This window comes from Rattus norvegicus, chromosome 1 (genome assembly GCF_036323735.1).
Source record: "Rattus norvegicus strain BN/NHsdMcwi chromosome 1, GRCr8, whole genome shotgun sequence".
NCBI classification, from domain to species: Eukaryota; Metazoa; Chordata; class Mammalia; order Rodentia; family Muridae; genus Rattus; species Rattus norvegicus.
In genome coordinates, this window is record NC_086019.1 from 183910194 (window position 1) to 183935101 (window position 24908).

Consider the following 24908-nt stretch of genomic DNA (forward strand, 5'->3'; position numbering starts at 1 on the left):
GTGTGAAACGTCCCTCCCTCCCACACACTCATTTCCCGACATGTTGGAGACATAAGTACAGAAAAACATGCCTTCCACTTCACACCCACCTTCTGCGATGAGCAGTCGATCTGGCTCATGGCGCCTGCTCTAAGTGTGCCGATTAAAGGAAGAATGCAGAGTCCTCAGTTTCTCTGAGGGTCAATCTCTCCCATCTAACTGCTTTGAAATCTGTGGTTCCTTAGGGCAGAATGGGGACTCGAGCAGCGGAACGTTCAGGCTCTCTGGAGGTTCTGACACAGAGCTGCCTTTCTGAGGTCATAGACGCTGGTATCTGGTATCCCTGTCAAAAAGGGAGAGAAAGGAAAGATGATGAAGAGGCAACCTGGCCTTCTGCAGGAAGTCCCCCTCTAGTCCCCACTCCTCACAGCATTTCTTCTTTTTCTCCTCTCAGTAGTTCTCTTGGAACTTCCCAGAACACACTGAAGCCTCTGCAAAAGGCAAAATCAAAGCACAGTTACATATTAATATGAAGAAGAGGATTTGCTGTCCCAAATAGCATCCCTGGGACTCTAAATTCCTCTCCCTTGCCCCTCATCCCTTCTAACAGCAATGGAGCCAGTGCCCAGGTCTGGCAGGTAACCAGGCTTTAGCGTCTGTTGCTAAGAGGAGGGGCCTCTGCTATGCTTAAACACAAGACTGGGCTTGACCTGCTGGCTCCCTTAGTAGGAGGCTGAGCTGAGTAGCAGGAAGGATTGGTGACAAGGGAGTTGGGGTGCTCAGGAAGGGCCCAGGAATGTAGCAATAAGAGATGATGACCTAGGAGAGGTCTAAAGGCTCCCAGGCTGCTGTTGAGTCCTGGAGGTCTAACCCAGACCTTGCACTGCCCATTAGGTGATGCAAAACTTGTGCAAATCCATTTATCCCTTCAGGTGAATGGGTCAGCTTTCACATTCAAATCCCACGTTCTTGTTCTTTTTTTTTTTTTTTTTTTTTTTTTGAGGGGATAATATTGTGAGCACCCATCAGGTTTGCTTTAAGGGATAATAATATGTCTAAAACAGTTTGCACACTGTAAATTTATCTGAATTCACCTAGGAGTTTTATACACACACACACACACACACACACACACACACACCACAGACCACACACACACACATCACACATACCATATACACACACACAGAGAGACCACACACACACACACACATACACACCACACAGACCACACACACACACACACACACACACATACCACATACACACACAGAGAGAGACCACACACACACACATCACACAGACCACACACAAACACATACCACACACACACATACCATACACACACACACACCACACACACACACACATACACATACCACACACACACACACACAGAGACCACACACACACACACACACATACCACACAGACCACACACACACACACAGACCACACACACAGAGAGACCACACACACACCACACAGACCACACACACACCACAGACCACACACACACACACACACACACACACACACACACACACACACACATTTCGAGACAGGGTCTGAAGATAACTTTGTACTGCTGATCATTTGCTTCTACTTCTTCAATGTTGAGGTTACAAGTGTGAACCACCATGCTCAGTTTGTGTAATATTGGAGACCAGCCCAGTGTATGATGGGTAAACTTGGTTTTAAGAGAACTTCCCCACTTTTGCCACTGTAGTCTTATGTCTTGAGAACTTTCTCTATCCGGGTCCGATGGGACAATTCTGTCACTCAATGCCACAGGCTCTTTATGGATGTTGTGGCTAGCACCAATATAATAGTCACAGGCATCCAAGCATGTATACTCTTATACACACCTACCCAAGATTCACCACTGCACCAGCATCCAAAGTGCTTATTACACTGCCGCTTTCAAAATTCTCTTGAAACCAAGTTAGATTTATGTCTTAGGGTCTTATTGCTGTGAGCAGACACCATGACCAGTGTAAGGACAACATTTAACTGGGGCTGACTTACAGGTTCAGAAGTTCAGTCCATTATCATCAAGGCAAGAGCATGGCAGCGTTGCAACCTTCAGGCCCGCATGGTGCAGGAGGAGCTGAGTTCTACATCTTCACCGGAAAGAAGCCAGGCAGCTAGGAGGAGGGTCTCCAAGCTCTCCCCCACAGTGACACACTTCCGGCACACCTTCTAACACTCCCTGGGCCAAGCATATGCAAACCATCACACTTGTTAAACTCTCAGGATGCTGTGGTGCGTGTCTGTCTCTCCATCGAGTTTTCCCTTAATTCAATGCAGGAGGAAAGCAAAACAGAGATACATAGTTCTCCAACCTTGGCTTTTCTCTATTCGAGTGGATAAAATATGAAGCTTTTTATTACTGTTCTTTCCACAGAGCAACTGCCCAGGGCATCAATGTTTTCAGCCCCTTTAAAAAACACCAAACAACTCAAGTTTTTCCCACTTTATGCTCAGGGTTCTGCTCTCTATACTTCAAATCTGACCTTCCTCATTCCTTACACTAATATTTCTTACCATAAAGTATATAGAGGATCTGGGATGTGGCTCACATGTAGAAGACTTGCCTGGCACACAGGAGGCCAGCTTGGCTGCTCAGTACATACATAAAGTGTATAAGATCAGCCCTGTGCATCAGTGAGTCACACAGACTTGCATCCATGTGAAGCGAGCGTAGAAAGAGACCAGCATGGTGCTAACAAGCCCATAGGCTCCTGGGTAAGGAGATAGGTTCTTGTTTGAAATGTAACATGCTTTAAAAACTAGCTGTGTTCAAAGACATTAAAACAAGAAGACCTTCTGTTTACTGAAAGATGTGATCTGCTGGTGTTCCTGCTCACGTTAGAGGAGAGGTCAGCTGGATTTAGGCCATGTTCCGGCTCTGACTATTAACAGTTAAGGTGAATGCATTGCTGAAGACCCCCCCCACACACACACACCCCATTTCTTATTTTTCATAGCCAAGTGCTCAGGATAGATCTCAGAGGGGTGAAAGATTGCTTAACAAGAACAAGTATGTTAGGCCCATTGGGGCTACTATAACAAAGTACCAGAGGATGAATGGCTTATTAAAAAAGAAAACCAACAAGAAACATTTCTTAGAGTTCAAAAAGCTGGAAGTCTGAAGTCTGGGTGCCAGCATGGTGAAATTGCAGCAGGGGGTCCAGACTGCCAGCTTTTTATTGTGCTCTGTCCTAGTACCCTAGTAGGAAGAGGTAAGAAAGTTCCCCTCCCCTCCCCTCCCCTCCCCTCCCCTCCCCTCCCCTCCCCTCCCCCTCATAAAGCATTATCTTATTCATAAGGGCTTCATCTTCTTGACTAATGATCTCGCAAATGCCCCCACCCCACTACCTAATACCATCACATCAGGGGATGAAGGGATAAAAATATTCAGTTCACTGCTGTAAGAAGCTGTGGAAAGGCCTACGAGGAGCTTCACATGGGTATTTTATCAATCCTTTGAGTGTTCTTCGAGAGTCGAGTTCTTGGTGCTACAGAGATGCTAGACTCCCAGATGAGAAACACAAGCAGAGGCAGTGACACTCGGGAGAAGCACAACCTACTGACCACCAACAAAGACGCTGAGGTGGGGGGAAGGGGGAGGAGGCAAGGGAGGGGGAGGGGAGGGGAGGGAGAGGATTAGAGGATTCAAAAAGCTGCCCCTAGATGGCGCCCTTAAGCTGAAATTCCAGAGAAGCCTCGATTTTTTTTTCCAAAGCAAGGTTCCTGCTGATGCTCTAAGAAAAACAAACACATCCTCCTTACCCCTCCCGCACCCCCCAACCCCGTGAGGAATGTGTCATACTGCAGCTACAGAAAGTGGGTAAAGCCAGACAGTGCCTGAAACTAAAAACTTAAGGGACACACCCTTGTCTACCCATGACCCCCTGGGTGCTTCATTTCCCCTTTCTGATGTAAGTGGAGTTGGAGTGAAGTCCCTTAAACTTCTTACCAACCCCGTCAGTCATCTCCAAGCTCATTTCTTTATCAGCTTATTTCTTGGAACCTAAGGTGCCTGAAGTAACATCAATTTCCCCAGTGATAGGGATTGGATCGAGAATATGCCAGGAAAACACCCTACCACTATTCCCCAACCATGAGGAATGTATCTGTAAAGCATTCATCCATCCATCCACCCATCCATCCATCCATCCATCCATCCATCCATCCATCCATCCATCCATCCATCCATCCATCCATCATTTATCTATTTACTTAATGTGTATGTGTTTTGTCCACTCATACACATTCCAACACATGTATGCAGTACCCATTGGGGCCAGATGAGGGCGCCAGATTCTCCGGGATTGGAGTTAATGATTATGACCTGCTTTGTGAACCTGGGTCTTCTGGGAGAGCAAGCAGGACTCTTAACCTCTAAGCTGCCTTCCTGGTCTTCTCTCTCCTCCCGTGTAATATTTTTGAGTTCCTATTACGTGCCTGAGAGGTACTCAGTCCTTTAAAGGCATCTTTTTCGTTGTCCTCAGTAAAACCCTGTGATTTCTCTTTTTACCCAAGAGTTTACCCATCTCCAGGATGCTATTGGTACAGGGCTCTGGGAGAGAGGTGGGTCACTCCAGGACTTTGGGTGAAAAGAGCCTGAGACCTGTTTAGCAGCAGACGAGTACCTGGGCTTGCCCTTCTCCTCATTTAATGGGTGAAAAAGATGTGGCTCAGAGCACTGTGTGGTTCAGCAACATTACACAGTGACACCTAGGCTTGGGCACTGAGATGGGGACTCCAGAGGCCCAGCCCATAGTTTTCTGCTGTAAGTTCATCAGCAGTGCTTCTGCCTACCTGATGGTTGATGATCGCACCCCATCCCCAACCCCTTGGAAGCATTTTAAGTTATTGCAACTGGGAGGGTCTGTTACTGTATTTTTTTATTTCATGGGTAGAGACCAGGAATGCCACTAAGCACCCCAGTGTGCTCACAAGACATCTCAGAAGCAGACTTCGTCCCATCTCAAATGCCAGTAGTATTAATATTGAGTAACTAACGGGGTTCCTCAGGCCTACATTTGAAACCGGGAAACATGGGTTTCTCTACCAAGCGTCCTTGAGAAGAGGATTTGTTTCTAGCTCTTTGTTTTTGTTTTTAAATCCGTAAAATGGAGATAATCCCTCTCTAAGATTCTCTGGCTGCCAACATTTGCGCCTGCATAATGGCTAGAACCTTCCAGTACAGGAGCTACCTAACTGATTGACTGGTGTGACTTGAACTCTAGGGGTGAATCCAGAACTAGTTCTGCCACTATAATCCCACCTCTAGTTGCCAATCCTCCTAAAATGTGGCCCCAGAACTTTCACTCCAAGCCACCGGTGTAGGAAGAGACTGTCTCCAGACAGTCATTTACTCATTAGTCATCCACTAGAGCCTAAAAGTTTGTGGGGGTTGTTCCTAGAGTGTGTAGGAAGAAGCGGGCTGCCTAGCAAAGGTGTCAAGCCGAGCAGCTAGACGTCTGGATACACTACTCTTCCTGGCCAGGCTGGGAAAGCGCGGCGGGGACTTGAGCCTGGGGCGAGGGCCAGGGTTGGTCCTCCGCGAGAAGGGGCGAGGGGCGGAGCCTCGGCGAGGGGCGTGACAGAAGGGCGGGGCTTCGGTAGAGGAAGAGCGCTTGTTGGTGAGGTGGAGCGAGTCCGGTTCCTTCCCCAAGTCAGGCCTGTGCCTCTTTTCTTCCTTCCACTTCGCTTTGCGCCCTCTGTGGCTACGGGGCGGGGTATTGCGGCAGCCAGCACCAGGTGAGAGAGCAAAGCTGGGGTGTGAAGTAGAGGACCCCGGCTGGCTGAACCCTCCAAGCTCGGCCTAGGAAGCGGGGGAGTGCAGGGGCGGTCGCGGGAGAATGCACTAGCTTCCTCAGCCTGTTGCCACCCGCCTATGGGTTGGTGATGAACTTTGCCTGTCTCCTTGAGTTGCTGGGCGCGGCTAGGAGCTCGCAGGGAGATCTCATCCACCATTTCCAGCCATCTCCATGCTTACACACTGGCAGCTAGATTGGGGAGGGGACGGGATGGGGAGGAGCCACCAATGCCAACCCACCGGAGAGGCCCTACCTTCCCTCTTGAGTGGGAAGAAGTGGAGTCTGGTCTGAGCATCCTCACCTTCTCCAACAGGGGTGCCATGCGCCACAGCAGGAGGGAGCTACAGGTGTCAAAGGTGGGTTTGCCCCAAGTGATTAGTGACAAGATCCCCAATTGCCCTGAGTTCCGATCTCTTAGTTTCTGTGCCCCATAGTCGTGATCAGACCCATCCACTTCACACCGGTTTCTTTCTCTGTGGATCCCTGGCCTTAGAATTGAAAGCCTCAACCCTCATCGGAAATGGGGTCCAGAATAAATTCCCAGGAGCCCCGAAGGCCCTGCCCCCATCTGGGGATTCGACCCGACTGGCAGCTGGAACGTTCGCGATGGCGGTTTGTTTGCAAGATGCGAGACTCGGAAGCCAAAGCTTTATTTGGAACCTTAAAAGGGGCGGGGCGCGATCTCAGAGAACTTGACTAGGCCCCCTAAAACTGAGAGTAGGCGGGGCACCTACTCTCCCCCTAGGCTGGTTGGGGTGGTGCAGTCCCACCTTCCCTGTGGTGCTGCTCAGAGTCTGCAGAGGACCCTAGAAGGAGTAAATGGTCAGGAAATTGTTGACTGCGGTCCTCCTCCGCATTCTTCCTACCCTTGCTTTCAGCAGGCTCTCCAGACCGGTTCAGTGGCGTTTCCCAGGCCAAAGAAGAGTTGTAAGGGTGTAGTTTGATTTGTTGTAGCCCACTGTGGAAATGAGATTAGGTAAACTGAAGCCTGAGGCCATCCTATATTCAATCTTAGCGCCAGCTGCTGCTTTAACAACATAAATAATGATGCAGGCGTTGATTCTCTCCTGACCAAGGGGAGAGACTCTTTAGCTGGTGTCATGAAGGTTTGCTTACTAGACTCTGTGGTGTAGACACTGGTAAGGTGTGTTTCCTCATGTAATACCAAATAGGCAAGTGGTATATCCAGTTATTTTGGGCACTGTGACGGAATCTACTGAGCACAGGTCTATAACGTATATAAGGCTAGCTGCAAGGAGATCCTATTTTTTTTCCAACCCAGACATATGTTCTAGGAGACATAAACTAAGAATAATACATTAATAAGAATAATATTTTTATTTGAAAACCCAACCAGGGTTAAAAGCATATTTAATTTGATACATTGTCATAATGAAAAATGCAGAAACAGTGTGAGAAAGAGACTGTCTTATAAATTCCAGGCTGCTGTTGAGTCACAGAAAATAATTGTGCCAAGGCCTTGGGGACAGGTCTGTGAAGGCCTTACCACACATAAATAAAGTATGGCATTGTGCAAGGTTCTTAGGAGCCAAAGAAAGAAGAGAAAGTACCTCAGGTCCCTGCTGTAGGAGCAAAGAAAGCCTGGAGTTACGGTAGGGTGCGTAGGGAGAAGGGGTGGGGTGGTGAGTTCTGAATAGTACATTCAGTTTTCTTGTTTGGCATAAGTTCTTGGAGATTACTCTTTCTAGCTCTTTTTCTACAGTGTGTGTGTGTGTGTGTGTGTGTGTGTGTGTGTGTGTGTGAGAGAGAGAGAGAGAGAGAGAGAGAGAGAGAGAGAGAGAGAGACTGAAGTGTTAATGATAAATGAATTTAGTTTTTTTCCTGACATCTTACTAGTCATTTTATAATCAGGAATATGATATACATCCTTTGGGTATGTTTTTCACACATCTATTTATCTTATTTACATTCCTGAAAAATAAATTGCTGGATCAAAGTGCGTACAGCTGAAATTTTTGATAAATATTGTCAAATTATGTCCATTTACATGCCTGCCATTGATGTATTAGGGATGGCACAAGCTCCTTGGAGATTGCTGAAAATTCAAGAATTTTTTGTCCGTTTGTTTCCTTCAGTGATAGCAAGAGCTGGGGTGACATGAGAGATTGGGCTACGTGCTACAGTAATGCAGTTCCTGGTAGAGGGTCTACTGTAGAGTGAGACTGACGAACATTTCAAGATGGCCGAGGAAGAGCCCCCGAGTGTCTCCAGAGACTTACAGGAGCTGCAGAGGAAGCTGGGTTTGCTGTTAGAGTCTTTCCAGAATAACTCAAAGGTCAGTGCCCAATGCCATACATAATGGGAAACCCGGAATAACACTGGTCTGAACAAGACTGGACATTGGTTCTTTCTCAAAAGGAATTTACAAGTAAGTCAGGAATCTTTCTGCTGGCACCCTGCTATGTCTGATTCCTGACCTGCTTATCCACGATCACTGTGACTGCTAGAGCATCAGCCAGCATATTGACATGCAGGGCAATAGGACAGCAGGCAGGCGGGAAGAAACATTATTTTTAAGGCACCTCCAAATTAGAGAAGATTCCTGGAAGTCGGAGAATCACAAAACACTAGCTAAATCCCATATAATGCAGAATTTGGTTATAGAGTGACCCCTTGTGGTAACTGCCATTTTTGGCTGGATCTAAAGAAGCCATTCTTGGTGTATACAGCAGACACTATCCTTCTTTGAAATGTTTGGCTCTTCTGTTCCCCTAAGCAAAGAAGCCAGTGCCTAGTTTAAGATCTGAGTTTTGTGTTCCACTAGAAATCCATCATCCAGCAGAAATGATACTTGAGCCACATGTGCACTGACATTTTCTGGTACCCAACCCTAACTACAAAAAAAGCAATGGATTAATTTAAAGAATATATCTTAGTTAATATATCAAAAATTATATCATTTCAGCATGTCATCATTATAAATATTAATGGAGAAGAAAATATTCCACATTCCTTTTTGTACTAACTCTGAAATCTGGACTGTCATTTACCCTCACAGGATTGTCATGCAAATTTGCCAGGTTTTTGGTGTTCAGTCAACCAATCAGTTGGGTGGGATTTGAGATACTCTTTATTTCTTTGCGTATGTATCTTTATTGTTTTCCGTATGCCTTTCAGCATTTGAACAGCATGCTAGGGCTGGGAAGATGGTTCAACTGGTGAAGCTCTTGTCTGGCCCTCATGAGAACACAAGTCAGAATTCCCAGCATCCACCCAAAGATGTGCGTCGGGGCACATCTCTATAATCCCAGTGTTCCTAAGGCAAAATGGGAGGTGGAAGAGAGCAGAATCATGGGAAGCTTGTGGCTAGCCATCCTGTCTTATTCAGTGTCAAAACAACAACCACCACCACCCATGGGGACCCTGTTCCAGAGAACCAGGCAGAGGAAGGCCAGGGGCAACACCTGAGGTTGTCCTCCAACCTCCACTCGTGCACCATTGCATATACACACTCACATATCTGAAAGCACATGCATGCACTTACATAGTACGTGCATATTCACAAGAAGAGTGTTTAAAAAGTAAGCAGCACTAGTTAGCCAATAATATCACCATTTTGTTGTCTATCTTCTAGACGTCTATGCCATGTGCGCATAAAAGTATGTGTGCATCTAAAGTGATGGGAACTGTTTTGTGATTTTCTTTCCCTATCGGACAGCACAGTCTTACCAGCTTCTATAAAACACACACTTTACCATCTAAAACCATATGCTTCACGGAGGTCTTCTTTGGACTTGCGTCAGAATGCAGTTGGCATACTGCCGATTTGAGGCTATTTTTAAGGCGGACAAGCAGCTTTCTAGTTAGTTGGTTGAGACTCTTTGATGCCTTCGCTCAGTAAGGAAGGTCCTCATGACCTTTGCGCATTTATAGTTCATTCTCATGACTTGTGGGTGATCGTCGTTGACACTGGATTGGAAGTTAGGCACTGAGGTCCTGCAAGCTTCTAAATCACAGGGTTTGGTAAACAGATCATTGCATGTCCTTACTTTATGTGTATTTCTGGAAAGATTCACTAATATTTGCTGTTGATTGTTGACATTGAACATAGGGCTAGTAGGAGGCTAATTCATGTCTTGGACAAACATGCATGCATTTTCTTCATAAGGAACGGTAACAAAAAGATACTGCTGCTGCTGCTGCTGGTGGTGTGGTGGCTGTGGTGGTGGCGGTGATGCATATTTTAAATAGTGGGATTGCCAACCAGAAGTCAACAATGTAAACTTTGTGGTGTTAAGTAGGCCACTGTGCTGTAGTTTGGCTCTTCCGTATCCTAGAAAGGCTCATGTGCTAAAGGGTGAGACCAAGCGTGAGGTTGTGGGGAGGTAGTACAGTTGTCCAAGATGGGGCCTCCGAGTTTCAGGTTCACACATAACAAGCTGGGAATGTTCTTGTCAGATAACTCAATCTCGACATCAAAGATGCTCAAAGGACTGATTTTAGGTTAGAGATAAATTTAAGTGAGTAGAAAAATCTTGAGACATGGTGTTCGCAGATGATAAGAACTGACTGTGTATTTATTAACCTGATAGAGGCCTTACTAAATCCCAGCCCTGTACCAGGCATTTAGCATGTCTTAGTTAATGCTTATACCTACCTTCTGAGGTAGGCATTTCAAAGCAGATGAACTTTATTTTTTCCTTTCAATAACTCAGCTTTACGCAGTGGAGTAGATTTGGGCCACCCGACTCCCAGAAAGGCAGGGAAATGGTCAGTTCTCTATGGGCCAGATGTTCTTAGGTAGTCTTGAGATGGAATTATTTCTCCTACAGATTTATAGTATATTAAGGTAGGTCGATTGTAATTTAAAAAATACTTATGTGGTGTGTATGTATGTGCTGAATGGTATGTGCCTGAAGGCGTGTGTGTGCACCACGTGTACAGTGCCTGGGGATGCCAGAAGAAGGCTCTGGGTCTCTGGAAGCGGCAATGCAGGCAACTGCCAGCTGCCCTATGTGGGTTCCACAAACCGAACTCAAATCCTCCTCACGAGCAGTACGTGCTCTTAACCACTGAGCCATCCGTCCAGCAAACAGATAAAATGATTTGGGAGGAGGAAGGAAAGCAAAGCCCCTATAGACGTGCATCTGTCAGACTTTCTGTTGCTTTCACAAATGAATACCAGAGGAGCAGCATAAGGAGGGAGGAGGCATTTATCTTTGGCTCATGGGTTTAGACCATCCTGGTGCCGAGGGCAGGATAGAACAGAGTAATTAGCTCGCATCATGGTAGCCAGCCAGGAAGCATGGGAGTGGGGTGGGGATAGACAGACTGTATGTCTGAGAGAGAGAGAGAGAGAGAGAGAGAGAGAGAGAGAGAGAGAGAGAGAGAGAGAGACATAGAGATTGCTAGAGGAATATATAATGTAAAATGTAGCCCAAGGGGCATGTCCCCGTGACCCTCTTCCTCCTGCTAGGCTGGAGTCCCCTACAGTTTTCACAACCACCAAGAACAGCACAACAGCTGGGGTCGGGGAGGGGGCCCTGGCTTCAGGATATGCGTCTTCAGGAGATGCTTTTGCATGTGCCACATCAGATTGACACCATAATTTTCAGATTGACATACCATAATTTGTATAGCCACCCCTTGTCTCTGGGAAATGTAGATAGTTTCCTTCCCCCATGTAATTTGTGCTTTTCCCTCACAGTTTAATGAGTTCTTTGAACTTCAGATGAGACTACATAAGGATCCAGATAGAATGGGAGTGAAGTTGACCATCCTGTCTGTAGTGTGTGGCCAGGTCTTGTCTTACTTCTAAAATTGAAGAGACGGGAACCTGCTCAAAATAGTTTTAAGCAAGCAAACAGGTAGGACCTTCCACGACTTTAGGAGAATTTAAGACTTCCTCAGGAATCATGGGAGAAGTAAAGCAGGACTGGCTCGAGTCTAGAATGAACCAGGCTCAGGCTGGTGACGGGGGCCAGAAGTGACTCTGCGTGCCCTCTTCCTTGGGCTGTGTAGCTTCTCACCTTAGCTCTCTATTTGCTTCATGACCAGATTCTGCAACCCACTCTCCATGGTTTCCCATTCATGTGGGCAAACGTGGTTGTCCAGCCTGGAACTCTCCTGTTCTCACCTCTTCTTTAACACCTAGTGAAGAACTAGGAGTTTCAGTTTCCTCTTCACAGAAATAAGAGTTTGGTTTATGCTCCTCCGAGGCTGTGGAGGTGGCTGGCTGTAGGTCTGGGATCTTTGATTTCATTTGCAACACACCTGGCTTATGTCCTCCTGCCCAGGGAGGGAGCAGTTTCTAGGGAGAGGAAGACAGACAGGTCACAAGTGGGCAGGTGACGAGGATTGACATCTCCTCCAACAAATTATCTGTGACAGATGATTTTCTTCTGTTAGAGCTTTCCTGACATGGGGAACATTTTAGAATCCACCTCCCTGAGCATCTGTGCCCCATACCTGGATCACTTGCCAGCAGGTATCCCGAGCCTCTCTGGGGGAGGCTATCATTGCATAATGCCTCCTATTTGTTAGTACTTGTGCAATGGCCCTTACTACTGTCTCTGTCCCCTGACCACAGTCAGTCAATTGTCTAACATTCTCACTGCAGTTTTCCTGGCTGTGAACAACCTCAGGTGGGACCATCCTATCACAAATCCTGACCATGTGGACCCGACTATCCAAACTCTCATACCAGAGAACATTTATAAATAAATCAGTCTTGTCTGACCTTGGCCACATTCATTCAGTTGGCCTCTAGCTCCTCTTATCTAGGATGAGCAACACCAGGCCTTGGGCTGCTGGGGGAATTATCTGGGATGCCATTTGAGAAGGCTCTTCACTGAGTCTGGCTAATGATGGTACTCTTTACTCTCAGTCAGGCATCCTGGGTTGTTTAGTGCAGCCCACGTCTGTAAATTATGGGTAGGAGGCCCATCTCTTCCTCCAGGTTAGCCAATGAGCATTGCAGGGCATGCCACTGCATGTTGAGCCCTCTCACCTCCTGTCCTCCTGCTGCCAGGAAAGTGGCAAGTGATGACCAAAGCCTTTGGACTTGGGTATTGTTCAGCTCCTCCTCATTATCTGCCCCAAAACTTTTGTAGGGAAAACACATGAAGATCTGTGAAGTGTTAGCTGCTAAGTCAGGCAGGCACCTTTAGGGGAAAAGCCCTGTACAACACACTTTCAAAGTAGCCTTTGCTCTTCTTCAGTTAAAACTTCAGAAGAAAATGAGGCTGAGGAGGTGGTTGGCAGGACAAGTGCTTGAGGACTTGAGTTGTGTTCTCAGAACCTTCATTGTAAAAGAATCCAGGAGTGATAGTTTATACTTGTGAGCGTCAGGAGGCGGAGACTGGTGGATGGATCCCTGGGCCCCCCCTGGCCTACTTGGTAAGTCCCAAGCCAGTGATAGACTTTGTTTCAGAATAAACTTGGCTAGTGCTGCTGGCAGAACAACAACTGAGGTTATCTTTTGACTTCAAATGTGTTGCCCACACATGGCACTCAAATGAGCACACACACACACACACACACACACACACACACACACACACACACACACAGAGGAGGCATGCCCAGAGGAGTTTATGACTGTCTGGTGTTTCTGACTTGAACTGAGCATGCCTCTGGAGTGTGCTTACCTGACCAAGCCAGCTCAAGCCAGCTCAGTCAGTCAACAGGACAGATAGAAGATTAAAAAGAAAAAAGACAATTAGACAACACTAGCACGACCCCAACCAGTTACAAGGCCGAGGCAGGTTTATTTTTTCACACTCTGCTTTTATACCATTTTAAGTACATGCAAAATAATGAGATCAGTTCTAGGTCAAGAAACAGACAAGGCAATAAACACGAATAGTCAGGGAGCAAACAAGGCAGTGAACAAAGTCCCATAAACAACGTTTCTATGGGGCTTATCAGGATGACAGAGACAAAAGGAACGCCACACACGCCTTGGCTGGACCCACTAGCCCAAATGTAAATATTCTTAATCTGAGCCTATTTCCTGATCCTAGCCCAAAATCAGATTCTTGCCTGACTTACTTCCATGTCCTGGCCCAACGTCAAATTCCTGCCAAGTTTCTACAAGTGTCCCCAAAGCTCTCCACACTTAGCCCTATATGGATATGTGTAGGCTCTCTGACTAAAAACCCCATGCTTCCTTTGTTTGAAGAAAGTCTTGGTTTGGAAATGGCTCCTGTGCTCTCCTCACCTGCTGCAGGTAGCAAGCCTTCTTGGCCATGCTTACTTTGGCTTTGCACTTGGCAGACAGAAGCCTATTGGGACAGGCTTACCTGGAATGTGTGTTTAATGGGTATAAGTGTTAGATGTGGATGAACCATCTCTTTCCCCTACATTGTGACCTGACCATGACCATTCTCTCTCAGAGAAAGCAATTCCTGGGTTAAACAGTTTTGTTGTAGTTACTTTTCTATTGCTATGATAAGACACCATGATCAAAGCAACTTACTGAGGAAAGAGTTTTACTTGGGTTCATGAATCCAGAGGGCTGAAAGACCTTTACATCCGCATCCAGAGAAGTCTTTGTTTAGTGGTTTAGTCCCTGGGAGCTCTGCTTGGTTGGTATTGTTGTTCTTATGGGGTTGCAAGCCCCTTCAGCTCCTTCAATCCTTTCTCTAATTCCTCCAACAGGGAACCCATTCTCAGTTCAATGGTTTGGTGCTAGCAAACCATCTGTCACGCTCTGGCTGAGCCTCTCAGGAGACAGTTATATCAGGCTCCTGTCAGCATGCATTTCTTGGCTTCATTAATATTATCTAGTTTTGGTGGCTATATATAAATGGGCTGTATACCTAGGTGGGGCAGTCTCTGAATGTCCATTCCTTTAGTCTCTGCTTCAAACTTTGTCTCCTTATCCCTCCTATGAATATTTTTGTTCCCCGTTTCAAGGACTGAAGCATTCATACTTTGGTCGTGCTTCCTCTTGAGCTTCATGTGGCCTATGGATTTTTATCTTGGGTAATTTGAGCTTTTGGGCTAATATCCACTTATCAGTGAATGCATACCATGTATGTTTTTTTGTCATTGGGTTACCTCACTCAGGATGATATTTTCTAGTTCCATTTGCCTATGAATTTCATGAAGTCATTGTTTTTGATGGCTGAGTAGTACTCCATTGTGTAGATGTACCACATTTTCTGTGTCCATTCCTCTGTTGAAGGGCATCTGGGTTCTTTCCAGCTTCTGGCTATTATAAATAAGGCTGCTATGAACATAGTAGAGCATGTGTCCTTGTTGTATGTTAGAGAATCATTTAGGTATATGCCCAGGAGAGGTATACCTGGGTCCTCAGGTAGTGCAATGTCCAATTTCCTGAGGAACCTCCAGATTGATTTCCAGAGTGGTTGTACCAGTTTGCAATCCTACCAACACTGGAGGAGTGTTCCTATTTCTCCACATCCTCACCAGCATCTGTTGTCACCTGAGTTTTTGGTCTTAGTCATTCTGATTGGTGTGAGGTAGAATCTCAGGGATTTTTTGATTTGCATTTTCCTGATGACTAAGGATGTTGGACATTTCTTTAGGTACTTCTCAGCCACTCAATATTCCTCAGCTGAGAAATTCAGGAAATTTTCCCCAGTGCCCGTGTATTGGAGGTTCTTCCCCACTTTTTCTTTTATTAGTTTGAGTGTATCTGGTTTTATGATGAGGTCCTTGATCCACTTGGACTTAAGCTTTGTACCTGGTGATAAGAATGGATTGATCTGCATTCTTCTACATGCTGACCTCCAGTTGAACCAGCACCATTTGTTGAAAGTGCTATCTGTTTTCCACTGGATGGTTCTAGCTTCTTTGTCAAAGATTAAGTGACCATAGGTGTGTGGGTTCATTTCTGAGTCTTCAATTCTATTCCACTGGTCTATCTGTCTGTCTCTGTACCAATACCATACAGTTTTTATCACTATTGCTCTGTAATACTGCTTGAGGTCGGGGATGGTGATTCCCCTAGAAGTTCTTTTATTGTTGAGGATAGTTTTTGCTATCCTGGGTTTTTTGTTATTCCAAATGAATTTGAAAGTTGCTCTTTCTAACTCTATGAAGAATTGAGATTAATTTTGATGGGGATTGCATTGAATCTGTAGATTGCTTTCGGCAAAGTGGCCATTTTTACTATATTAATCCTGCCAATCCATGAGCATGGGAGGTCTTTCAATCTTCTGAGATCTTCTTCAATTTCTTCCTTCAGAGACTTGAAGTTCTTGTCATACAGATCTTTTACTTGCTTGGTTAGAGTAACACCAAGGTATTTTTTATATTATTTGGGACTATTGTAAAAGGTGTCATTTCCCTAATTTCTTTCTCAGCCTGTTTATCCTTTAAGTAGAGAAAGGCTACTGACTTGTTAGAGTTAATTTTATACCCAGCCACTTTGCTGAGGTTGTTTATCAGGCTTAGTAGTTCTTTGGTGGAACTTTTGGGGGAAAAGAGGCATTTTCAATAATAGCCACTGGCCTCCAATGCCCTAAGGAGCAAGACACAGGAAAGACCAACTTTTGATGGAGGAAGCCCACCCTTCCACTTCAGCTTCCACTTTTTTCCGAACAGTTTTTTCTTATTAAAAAAACTTTTCATCATACAATATATTTCATCCTGGTTTCCTCCTCTTCTTCCTCCTTTTCCTCCTCTTCCTCTCCTTCTTCCTCTTTCTCTTCTTCCTCCTCCTCCAAGAGGATGAGCATCCCGCCCACTTTTCAGGACTCAAAGCTTTACTCTCATTACTGGCATTGAGGCTCATTTCTTCAAAGATCCCATCATCCAAAAACCTTCCTCTAGAAAAGTAACCACCAATCCAGCTACAAAGCCTGCAGTGTACAACCGTGATCTGTCTGCATGACACCTAGGTACAATAGTGGTACACATGCTGTCGCAGTGCATGCTGTGGGGTAGGGCACCCACCTACCCCTCTCAGTGTTGGGATGCTGTCCAGCCTGAACCCATGCAGGCCCTGTGCATGCTTCCCCATCTCTGAGTTCATGTGTGCATCAGTCTTGTTGTGCCTGGAAGACACTGTTTCCTTGGAGCCTCCCATCCCCTTTGGCTTTTAGCTCTTCTGCATAGCTCCCTGAACCCTGGGAGGAGGAGCTTAGCTAAGACATCCCATTTAAGACTGAGTATTCCAATATCTCTTATTCTCTGTACATGTTTCAGCTGTGGGTCTTTGCATTAGTTCCAGTCTACTGCAAGAGGATGTTTCTCTCATGGTAGCTGAGTGAAGCACTGATCTGTGAGTGTAGTAGAATGTAGTTAGAAGTAATTTTATTGCTGTGCTCCTTTAGCAGAACAATAGTATTTGGCTTTCCTCAAGGCCCGTGGCCTATCTAGTCTAGGTTCTTGGTCATGAGAGCAGGGTCAAGCATGGGCTCCATCTTGTGGAGTGAGCCTTAATCCAGCCATAGAGTGGTTACTGCCACAGCATGTGTACCACTATTGTACCTAGGTGTCATGCAGACAGATCACGGTTGTACACTGCAGGTTTTGTAGCTGGATTGGTGGTTACTTCTCTAGAGGAAGGTTTTTGAATGATGGGATCTTTGAAGAAATGAGCCTCAATGCCAGTAATGAGGAGAGTAAAGCTTTGAGTCCTGAAAAGTGGGCGGGATGCTCATCCTCTGGGGGTTGACTAAGATCCTAAGATCCGCTGTGTGCTGGGTAGCTTTCTCCACGGAGTTTGCTTTCCCATTCCTTAGTCTTCAAAGTAGGGTAGCCTGTTTATTAAAATAACACATGGTCATCATCATCAGGCTGTGTGGCCCACCAAAACATCCAGTTTGTACCATAAAAGCATTGATGTGGTGGCAAACCACTGCAGGCATTTAGCATCTGGAGTCAAAGATCTTAGCTTTGAATACCCAGGCTTGGAAACTGGGTGACTCCAAATAAAGCATTTAGTCCATTGCATCTTGAATTTCCCCATACACACAAATCATGTGGAAAACGAGATTGGGCACAACAGATGCCAGGTGGGGTCTAATGTTCTACATCTCCATTAAGCACTTGAGTGACGCTAAACATCTAGGACTTAATCCTTTTGTTCCTTGGTAACCTCAGCCATGAAAATCTTACCTGAGGAACAGTAGGCATATTGTATATACATTGCACACATAAGAGGGTGTCTTTCTGAGAGGCCGTGTGTTAGGCAAGAGAGTAGTACCTTTCTTTCACCCACAGGACTTGTGGGTGAACCTCACATTTGCCACCCTTTCCACAGCTGCCTCTTATGCTGCCAGGTGCAAGCTCCTCATGTCTTAGGAGATATTTTGTACTGATGCCCATGGGCCTCTGACTTGCCAGAGGCCTCTGATGCTGGCTGTACTTTCCACAGCTGGGGCCGATCAACTCAACCTGAGATGTGGACCCAGCACTTAACCCTGGCTCCTCATCCATTGCCCACAGGTGGTTGCCTTTATGAAGTCCCCAGTGGGCCGGTTCCTGGACAGGCATCCGTTCCTGGTTCTCACCGTGCTGATGTTTGTTACCATGTCAGCCATCCCTGTTGGTTTCTTCCTGCTCATCGTGGTGCTCACCTCCCTGGGTGCTCTTATGGGGGCCATATTACTGGAAGGTACTCACTCTACCCAAGGTAACTGGGAAGTAACTCAATAAGCTGGACAGTATTTATTGACCATCTGCCATTCTCATCAAAGGCTCCTCTTTCTGGTCCAAGGCAGCTTGTCAGAGGGGTTAAAACACAGGCTCTTGTGTGCATCCCTCACTACCACTGTAATCTGAGACATAATTCATTCCTTCTGAGCCTTAAATTGGCAACCAAATGAGCAGAGAGACCCCCAAGTGTAATATAGTTTATCAACGGTAGGGAACGAGGCAAAGAGAGGTCCAGCTAGTTGATGCCAGAAACTGAGGCCTACTCAGGTGTTGAACTATATAACTATTTTAAATGTCAGAAATGTAAATTTTTTATGGGAAATCTGCTGACTTCAAAATATCTGAGTCAGCTGTCAGTATTTTAAATAACCTGGGCTGGGTCTTCCCATTCTCAGCCTGCTTCAGATGAAGGCACATCTTAACCACACTCTCCTCCTAGGCCTGGTCATCTCTGTTTGTGGTCTCTCACTGCTCTGCATCCTCTGTGGCCTGGGCTTCGTATCGCTTGCCTTGTCAGGGATAACCATGATGTCCTATGTGGTGGTCTCCTGCCTCATGAGCTACTGGTTTTCTCCAAGGTAAATACAAGTCAATGGAACAACTTAATCTTGGTCATTTGGGGGATTCACACAGATAACCAGAGATAATCCCACTTGACATCTAGAAGCCAAATTATAAGAAACAGGTGTCCCTCACAGTTGCCCATAGACATTGCATATCAGCTACACATTTACAGTAGAGTTTCTTACTGCTACCCTCCCTAGTCCATCACCCATAGAGCTGGAGTAGCTTCCTGGGCACTTACTAATTCTTCTAAGAGGGTGTCTATTTAAATTACAAAGGCCAAATGGGGCCCAAGTTTAGGAGGGTTGGAAGGGAGGTAAACAGGGAAGAGGCTCACCTATCAGGTTGCCACGCCTACCTTGCAGGGTGATTTGGAGTTGGGAAGCTGTTGTCCTCACAATTTACCTTGGTCTCCTCAGCTCATCCCAGTGTGATCTTCCCAGCACAATGGCTCATGTTTACTATGTGGAGTTTCTTCCCCCAGCCCTACACACAGTGTGGCGCCTGGGTCTTGACTGGGGGAGCAGTGACCTTTTAGATGTTGGAGGGAAACCTAGTATCGCTGGAGTGCCTGGGAGACAATCTTTTGTGATGTGCTCCTCCCTGCTCCTCAAGGGACTTTCAAAGGCCACTTTTTAAAAAACGTATTCATCATTTTATTCATTTACATTTCAAATGATATTCCCATTCCTGGTTTCCCCTCCACAATGCCCACTCCCCTTTGCCTCTATGCGGGTGCTCCTCCACCCACTCATCCAGTCCCACATCATCACTCTTCACTGGGGCATTAAATCTTCACAGGACCAAGGGCCTCCCTTCCCATGGATGTCAGATAAGGCCATCATATGCAGCTGGAACCATGGGTCCCTCCATGTGTACTCTTTGTTGGTGGTTTAATCCCTGGGAGCTCTGGGGCATCTGGTTAGTTGATATTGTTCTTCCTATGGGGTTGCAATCCCCTTTAGCTCCTTCAGCCCTTCCCCTAGCTCTTCCATTGGGGCTCCCAGGCTCAGGCCAATGGTTGGCTGTATTTGCATCTATATTAGTGAGGTACTGGTAGAACCTCTCAGGGAATAGCCATTCCACACTCCTGTCAGCAAGCCCTTCTTGGCCTCAGCAGTAGTGTCGGGGTTTGGCGTCTGCACTTTTTCGATACTTGATTTTTGTGCTGTGTATAGATTGTAGATTCTTAGGTCCCCATGTACTGAGTCTGCCTTGTCCTTCACCTAGGCTTCCACTAGTTTGATAGCTGTGGCCCAGGCCTGTTGAGTATTTACTTAGTGCCAGAGTCTGTGCTGAGCACTTTCCAGCCACATTCCATGTAACTCTAAGGGTGAGCCTCATTCTGTGATAGATAAAGGAAAGCCAAGTACCAAAGCTGAGAATAGCTGAGAAGGGACTTAAATCTAGATCCATTAGGTATGGTAATATTCTCAACGAAAATATAAAGTGACTGTAAAACATAGGCCAACAATCTCTGCGAAGGGACACCTAGTAAACATTCTAGGCCGTTTAGGTGATGGCTAGCCTCTCAGCTCTGTTACTGCAATGTGAGAGCAGATGTTAAACAAATAAACAGGTCTGGCTGTGTTGCAATAAAACTTTATTCAGACTCCACAAAGACAGATGGCTTGCCAAATTTGCCCCCTCTGGCCTTGATTGACTTGCCAGTCCATGCTCCAAAACCCCACTAGTACCCTGAGCTTCAGTCTTCTTACAGGATAGATAGCCCTTGAGCCTCTTAACAAAAGACTCTCTCACCTCTTGTCTAGGTGTCTTTGATTCCCAGCATTTTCTCTCTCCCCAAAAAAGGTTATCTTACTGTCATTTCCACATGTTGAGTATCTGTGATCTTAAATTGCCCAGGGCTTGTTCTCAGAAGATTGCTTAACTGATAGTCCCTGGAATCATAGCCAGCTTCTCACAAGTTGCTTTGATCCCTATCAGTTTCAAAAGACACACGGTGCCCTATTTGGCATATGGAAGGCAGTGCTTTGCAAAAAAAATCCCTCCCTGCCTGAAACTCTGCTTTAATTAGACTCCAGGCCTAGAAGCACAATGAGGTGCTCAGGTGGAAGCTGCAAGCCAGAGGTTCTGAGTCAGGAGTCCCAGAACCAACATAAAAATGCCAGACACAGTATACACTCCCAACCTCAGCACTGGGGAGACATAGATTGCTGTGCCTTGCTGGCCAGCCAGCCCAGCCTAATCAGAGAGTTCCAGGCCAATGGGAGACCTGTCTCAAGGGAGGTAGACAGTGTTCTTGAGGATGATACATGTGAAAGTGTACCTACACACACACACATGGGCATTCACACACATGTATGTATATACACACGAGAACGCATTTAAAAAGAAAAGAGAAGCAAAATCAGAACGGTGTTTGTCAGTGGAGAGGCTTGACCTGGTTCTCCTCTTCCCAACTGACCCGTCAGGCCCTCTGTTCCCATTTGGGCAGAGATGCCCTACTTCCTCTCTGGACTCACTTTACTTTCTCAAAGTCTACTGAAGCATCCAGGAAATGGGTTCAGTACTTTGATAATAGTCCCACTGAAATTATAACAGCAACTCCAGAATTGGCTGTTCACTTAAAAAGGAAGAATATTACTCATCTATAAAAAATGTATTAATGAAAAATGGTTGTATTTTACAAACAAAGTGGATTTATCCAGGTCACACTGCCTTATATTTTATCATTGACTTTCTCTATTTTTCCCACCCCCAGCTATATGGCCAGGGTTGGTATAGTTTAGGCTAGCCCCAGCCTCTCACTCTTCCTGCCTCAGCCTACTCTCCAAGTGCCAGAATGTTAGGTGCACAATGCCAGCCCTGGCTGTCATACATCTCCTAACTCTATGCTCTGATGGAATTAGCAATGCTGGCCCTTATACCCTGCATCTGTACCACCAGTGCATGTGCCTGAGCCTCAGCACAGCTGGGGAAGGGAAAGCCTTCTGCAAAGGACTGTGGACCTTTCTCTGATAGTGTACCTGAACTCTGTAATGATACTTGCTTCATTTAGTGAATGTGGGATTTTTTTTCACTTTTTTAATATTACAGTCAACGTGTATATATGTAGCATGTGTGGTTGTGACATTATGCCTTGAAAATGAAGAGTTGTGATAAATTAAGTGCTCTTGGAGAACTCCTGTACCAGGAAAATCTTTATTCAAGATAAAGATAGGCCCTCATTGATTGACCCAAAGCACAAGAGAAGAAAGAGGGGCTAGCAATTCATTCCATAACTTAATGGGTTTGAACATAAAATATGAAAAATGACACAACTCCTTTTCCTCTCCTCCTCCTCCTCTTCCTCCTCCTCCTCCTCCTCTTCCTCCTCCTCCTCCTCCTCCTCCTCCTCCTCTTTCTCCTCTTTCTTCTTCTAGAAAAAGGAAGCAAATTTTAAGATGGCCTTACTTAGGAAGACATACTAGATAGTGTATAAGCATTGTGATCTTCTCTTTAGATAATTTTAATGTCAAAGGATCTAGAGAGACTTCTTAGAGCCTGCAGACCAGTGGAGGGAGAAGTGAGAGGCCTGGGCAGCTTGTATCTTTGTGGAACACACGACTCATTTGCCCCATGTCACATTGGGTCTCCCAAAATAGCTAGAGTGGGCCTGGCTTCATCACACCTGACTCAATCCAATACTACAGATAGAATTTAGAATTCAGGCATCTGAGGCAAGCATTCTTCCAGTCTTTAAAATTATCATTATTATTGCTATCTATTAAATTTTTAGGCAAGTGCTTGATACATTGATCAGGCTGGCCTTGAACTCAGTCTGTAGTCCAGGCTAGCCTGGAAGAGCAATCTCCTTCCTGCCTTAGATTCCCAGGCAGCCAGGATTACAGAGTCTGTGGGACTCCCCAATGCTTCTTCATATCTTTGCTTACAAAGATGTACTGTTTTGGTGACCAGGTAGGAATGTTTCTTAATAGCAGTTAATTAAAAACAAAATCTCTTGAGGTGGATACTAACTTAAATAGAGTTTTAAGAGATGGAGATAGCCCAGGGCTGGTACAACCACTGTGTGGTGTCACTGTATACCCAGTGCCTTCAGCCTTTCTGCCCTGCCATCTTTAGCCCATGGGTTTGCCTCCTCATGGCCATAAGAAAACTGCTATAGCTCCAGGTAGAAACCTATGTTCAGGGTTGGGGGAGGGGACACCTGTGAGACAGCACACAAGCATGCAAGGGAGCACAAGAAATTCCTTCTCTCAAGATCTATCCCTTGTTCTCCCCCAAAACACATCATTAGGCAGAACTTGGTCAGGTACCACTTCAGCTCAGAGAGAGCCTGGCTTTCTTACCTTCTATGGCAGGAGCTCACAGAAAACACTGCTCAAAAGTACTTCACATGATCTGGGCCATTCTCAGTGTTACTCCTGAGCTAACCATTTTGTCTTTTTACTTACCCAGCAGGCCACCAACACAGCAACATGCCAACATCGACTCTCAGCTGGCTATGAAGTTCACAGAGTCTGAGAAGCTTGGCCTTTGAGGGGTGTGACCAGGAATGACAGGCAAATGGAACCAAAGATTGCTTTCTAAGCATCTAGAGGAGCTCTTCCTCTCACCTCTCAGGACTATAGTGCAAAGAGAGTGCTGAATGGGAGCCCTGCTTCTGCACTCACTGTGTCCAAACTTCTGCAGTGGCCAAGGTGGCCTCCCCACCCACCCCTCACTGCTCCCTGGTATGCAGTCTTGACTTTAGCAGAGTGGTGGGCTTCTAGAAGTTTAACCTTTAGAGCCTCTGGGTTCCAGGGCCCATCTTTGGGTACGGTAGATTGTATTTGAAGTTTAGTTGCATTTTGGGGTGGGGCAGAGATGAAGAAGAGGTTTTTCCCAGTCATTTGAAATAAGAGGTTAAAATAATAATCCAAAGAGAGCCAGCTCTACTCACTGTTTATCAGAAGAGCATCAGCATTTGGAAATCGTAGCCTTTTAGAACTTGAAAAGCTGTCTTAACCCTGCAGCCAGGAGTCCTGTAGGAAAAGTCTCAAGGCCTCATCTGTTGCATGCCCTGATCTTTAACATATTTGCACTTGATATGTTAATATTGTTGAAAAGAGCTTGCTCTGTCAAGCCATTTCTTAACACATCAATAAACCAAACACACACCGTAGACTACAAAGCAAACCAAAGCCTGTGCGATGATTCCCACTCCATTTACTGTGGTATTTTATTAAATATTTATTTGCTTCTTGCTATGTTTTTTCTCCTACTTATTCCCATATGTCAAAATAGGCATTAAGCAGATTTTTACTATCATGACAAAAGACCAGAGATAATCATATTTACAAAGGAAAAAGTAGGGCTTATGGTTTTTGAGGTTACAGTACAGAGTCCCTTCATCCTGTTGATTTGGGCATGCGATGGCATAGCGTATCATGGCTGGAGTGCATGGTGGAGGACTGCTCACCTCATGGTGGCTGCTAGGGGTCAGAAAGAGGAGGCTGGCGTCCAAACAACCCCTTAAGGGAAGTCCTCAGTGACCTAACTTCTTCCCCTTAAGCTCTGTTCTCTAAGAGTTCCTTCTATCCCACTAGTACTCTGGTCTGTTTCCACGTGGACCTTGGGGAACCCAAAAAAACCACCATGATTTCTGTGTTGAATTCACGGTGGGGCAGTAATTACTTTCCCTCTTTGCTATGATCAAATACCCCCAAAGTAGCACTTTTAGTGAAGAAAGGTTCTTCTGGCTTACAGTTCATGGGGCCATACCCCATCACGGTGGGGATGTATGCAGCAAGTCATTGCTCACGTGATCAGGAAGCATTTAGAGGACTGGGAACTGAGCCTAGCTGACTCTTGAGTACTATCTTGAGTACTTTCTATACCCGTAATATGTACAAATTCTAGGCTTGGCTCTGACTGGACAGATTAGGGCCATGTGACCAAGCTTGAACTAATCACAGTCTGCTCACGTGCCCATGT

General features: G+C 45.8%; 3 protein-coding genes across 10 annotated transcripts in view; 2 read left to right on the plus strand and 1 right to left on the minus strand.

The window, feature by feature from the left end:
• Dnah3 (dynein, axonemal, heavy chain 3) overlaps positions 1-638 on the minus strand; it is a 172819-nt gene extending 172181 nt beyond the window's left edge. Inside the window, exons 1-2 of one of the 2 annotated variants that reach the window (XM_039101168.2) lie at positions 408-638; positions 90-322 (exon numbers count right to left, since the gene is read on the minus strand). In XM_039101168.2, the coding sequence (XP_038957096.1) occupies positions 90-119 (30 nt within the window). In that variant the 5' untranslated portion in view covers positions 120-322; positions 408-638. Of the gene's footprint in view, positions 1-89; positions 323-407 lie in introns of those variants that run through there. The other variant, NM_001427640.1, reaches the window with a different exon arrangement.
• Positions 639-5725: 5087 nt separating this feature from the next.
• Positions 5726-24181, plus strand: Ldaf1 (lipid droplet assembly factor 1). Of its 4 annotated transcripts, NM_194354.2 has the most exons (6): positions 5726-5751; positions 6124-6166; positions 7907-8106; positions 18195-18363; positions 18844-18982; positions 23391-24181. In NM_194354.2, the coding sequence occupies exons 3-6, from the start codon at positions 8011-8013 to the stop codon at positions 23470-23472; spliced, it is 486 nt and encodes a 161-aa protein (NP_919335.2). In that variant the 5' UTR covers positions 5726-5751; positions 6124-6166; positions 7907-8010; the 3' UTR covers positions 23473-24181. The 4 variants fall into 4 exon arrangements, with proteins under 4 accessions (NP_919335.2, XP_038941834.1, XP_038941841.1 ...); XM_039085906.2 differs by lacking the exons at positions 5726-5751; positions 6124-6166 and having other exon boundaries at positions 7968-8106; positions 18195-18381; XM_039085913.2 differs by lacking the exons at positions 5726-5751; positions 6124-6166 and having other exon boundaries at positions 7968-8106; positions 18195-18381; positions 23394-24181.
• Positions 24182-24334: 153 nt separating this feature from the next.
• Anks4b (ankyrin repeat and sterile alpha motif domain containing 4B) overlaps positions 24335-24908 on the plus strand; it is a 54600-nt gene continuing 54026 nt past the window's right edge. For all 4 annotated transcript variants that reach the window (XM_039091027.2, XM_063274218.1, XM_063274221.1 and 1 more), the window contains exon 1: positions 24335-24908. This exon is cut by the window's right edge. The gene's annotated coding sequence lies outside the window, so the exon portion shown is untranslated.

Bases quoted from the DNA above. Each gene is read 5' to 3' on its own strand.
- Ldaf1 (XM_039085906.2), top strand. From the start codon at position 8,011: ATGGCCGAGGAAGAGCCCCCGAGTGTCTCCAGAGACTTACAGGAGCTG. The intron at 18,382-18,843 runs GTAACTGGGAAG...CTCTCCTCCTAG, and splicing joins AGGTACTCACTCTACCCAAG to GCCTGGTCATCTCTGTTTGT. The intron at 18,983-23,390 runs GTAAATACAAGT...TTACTTACCCAG, and splicing joins AGCTACTGGTTTTCTCCAAG to CAGGCCACCAACACAGCAAC.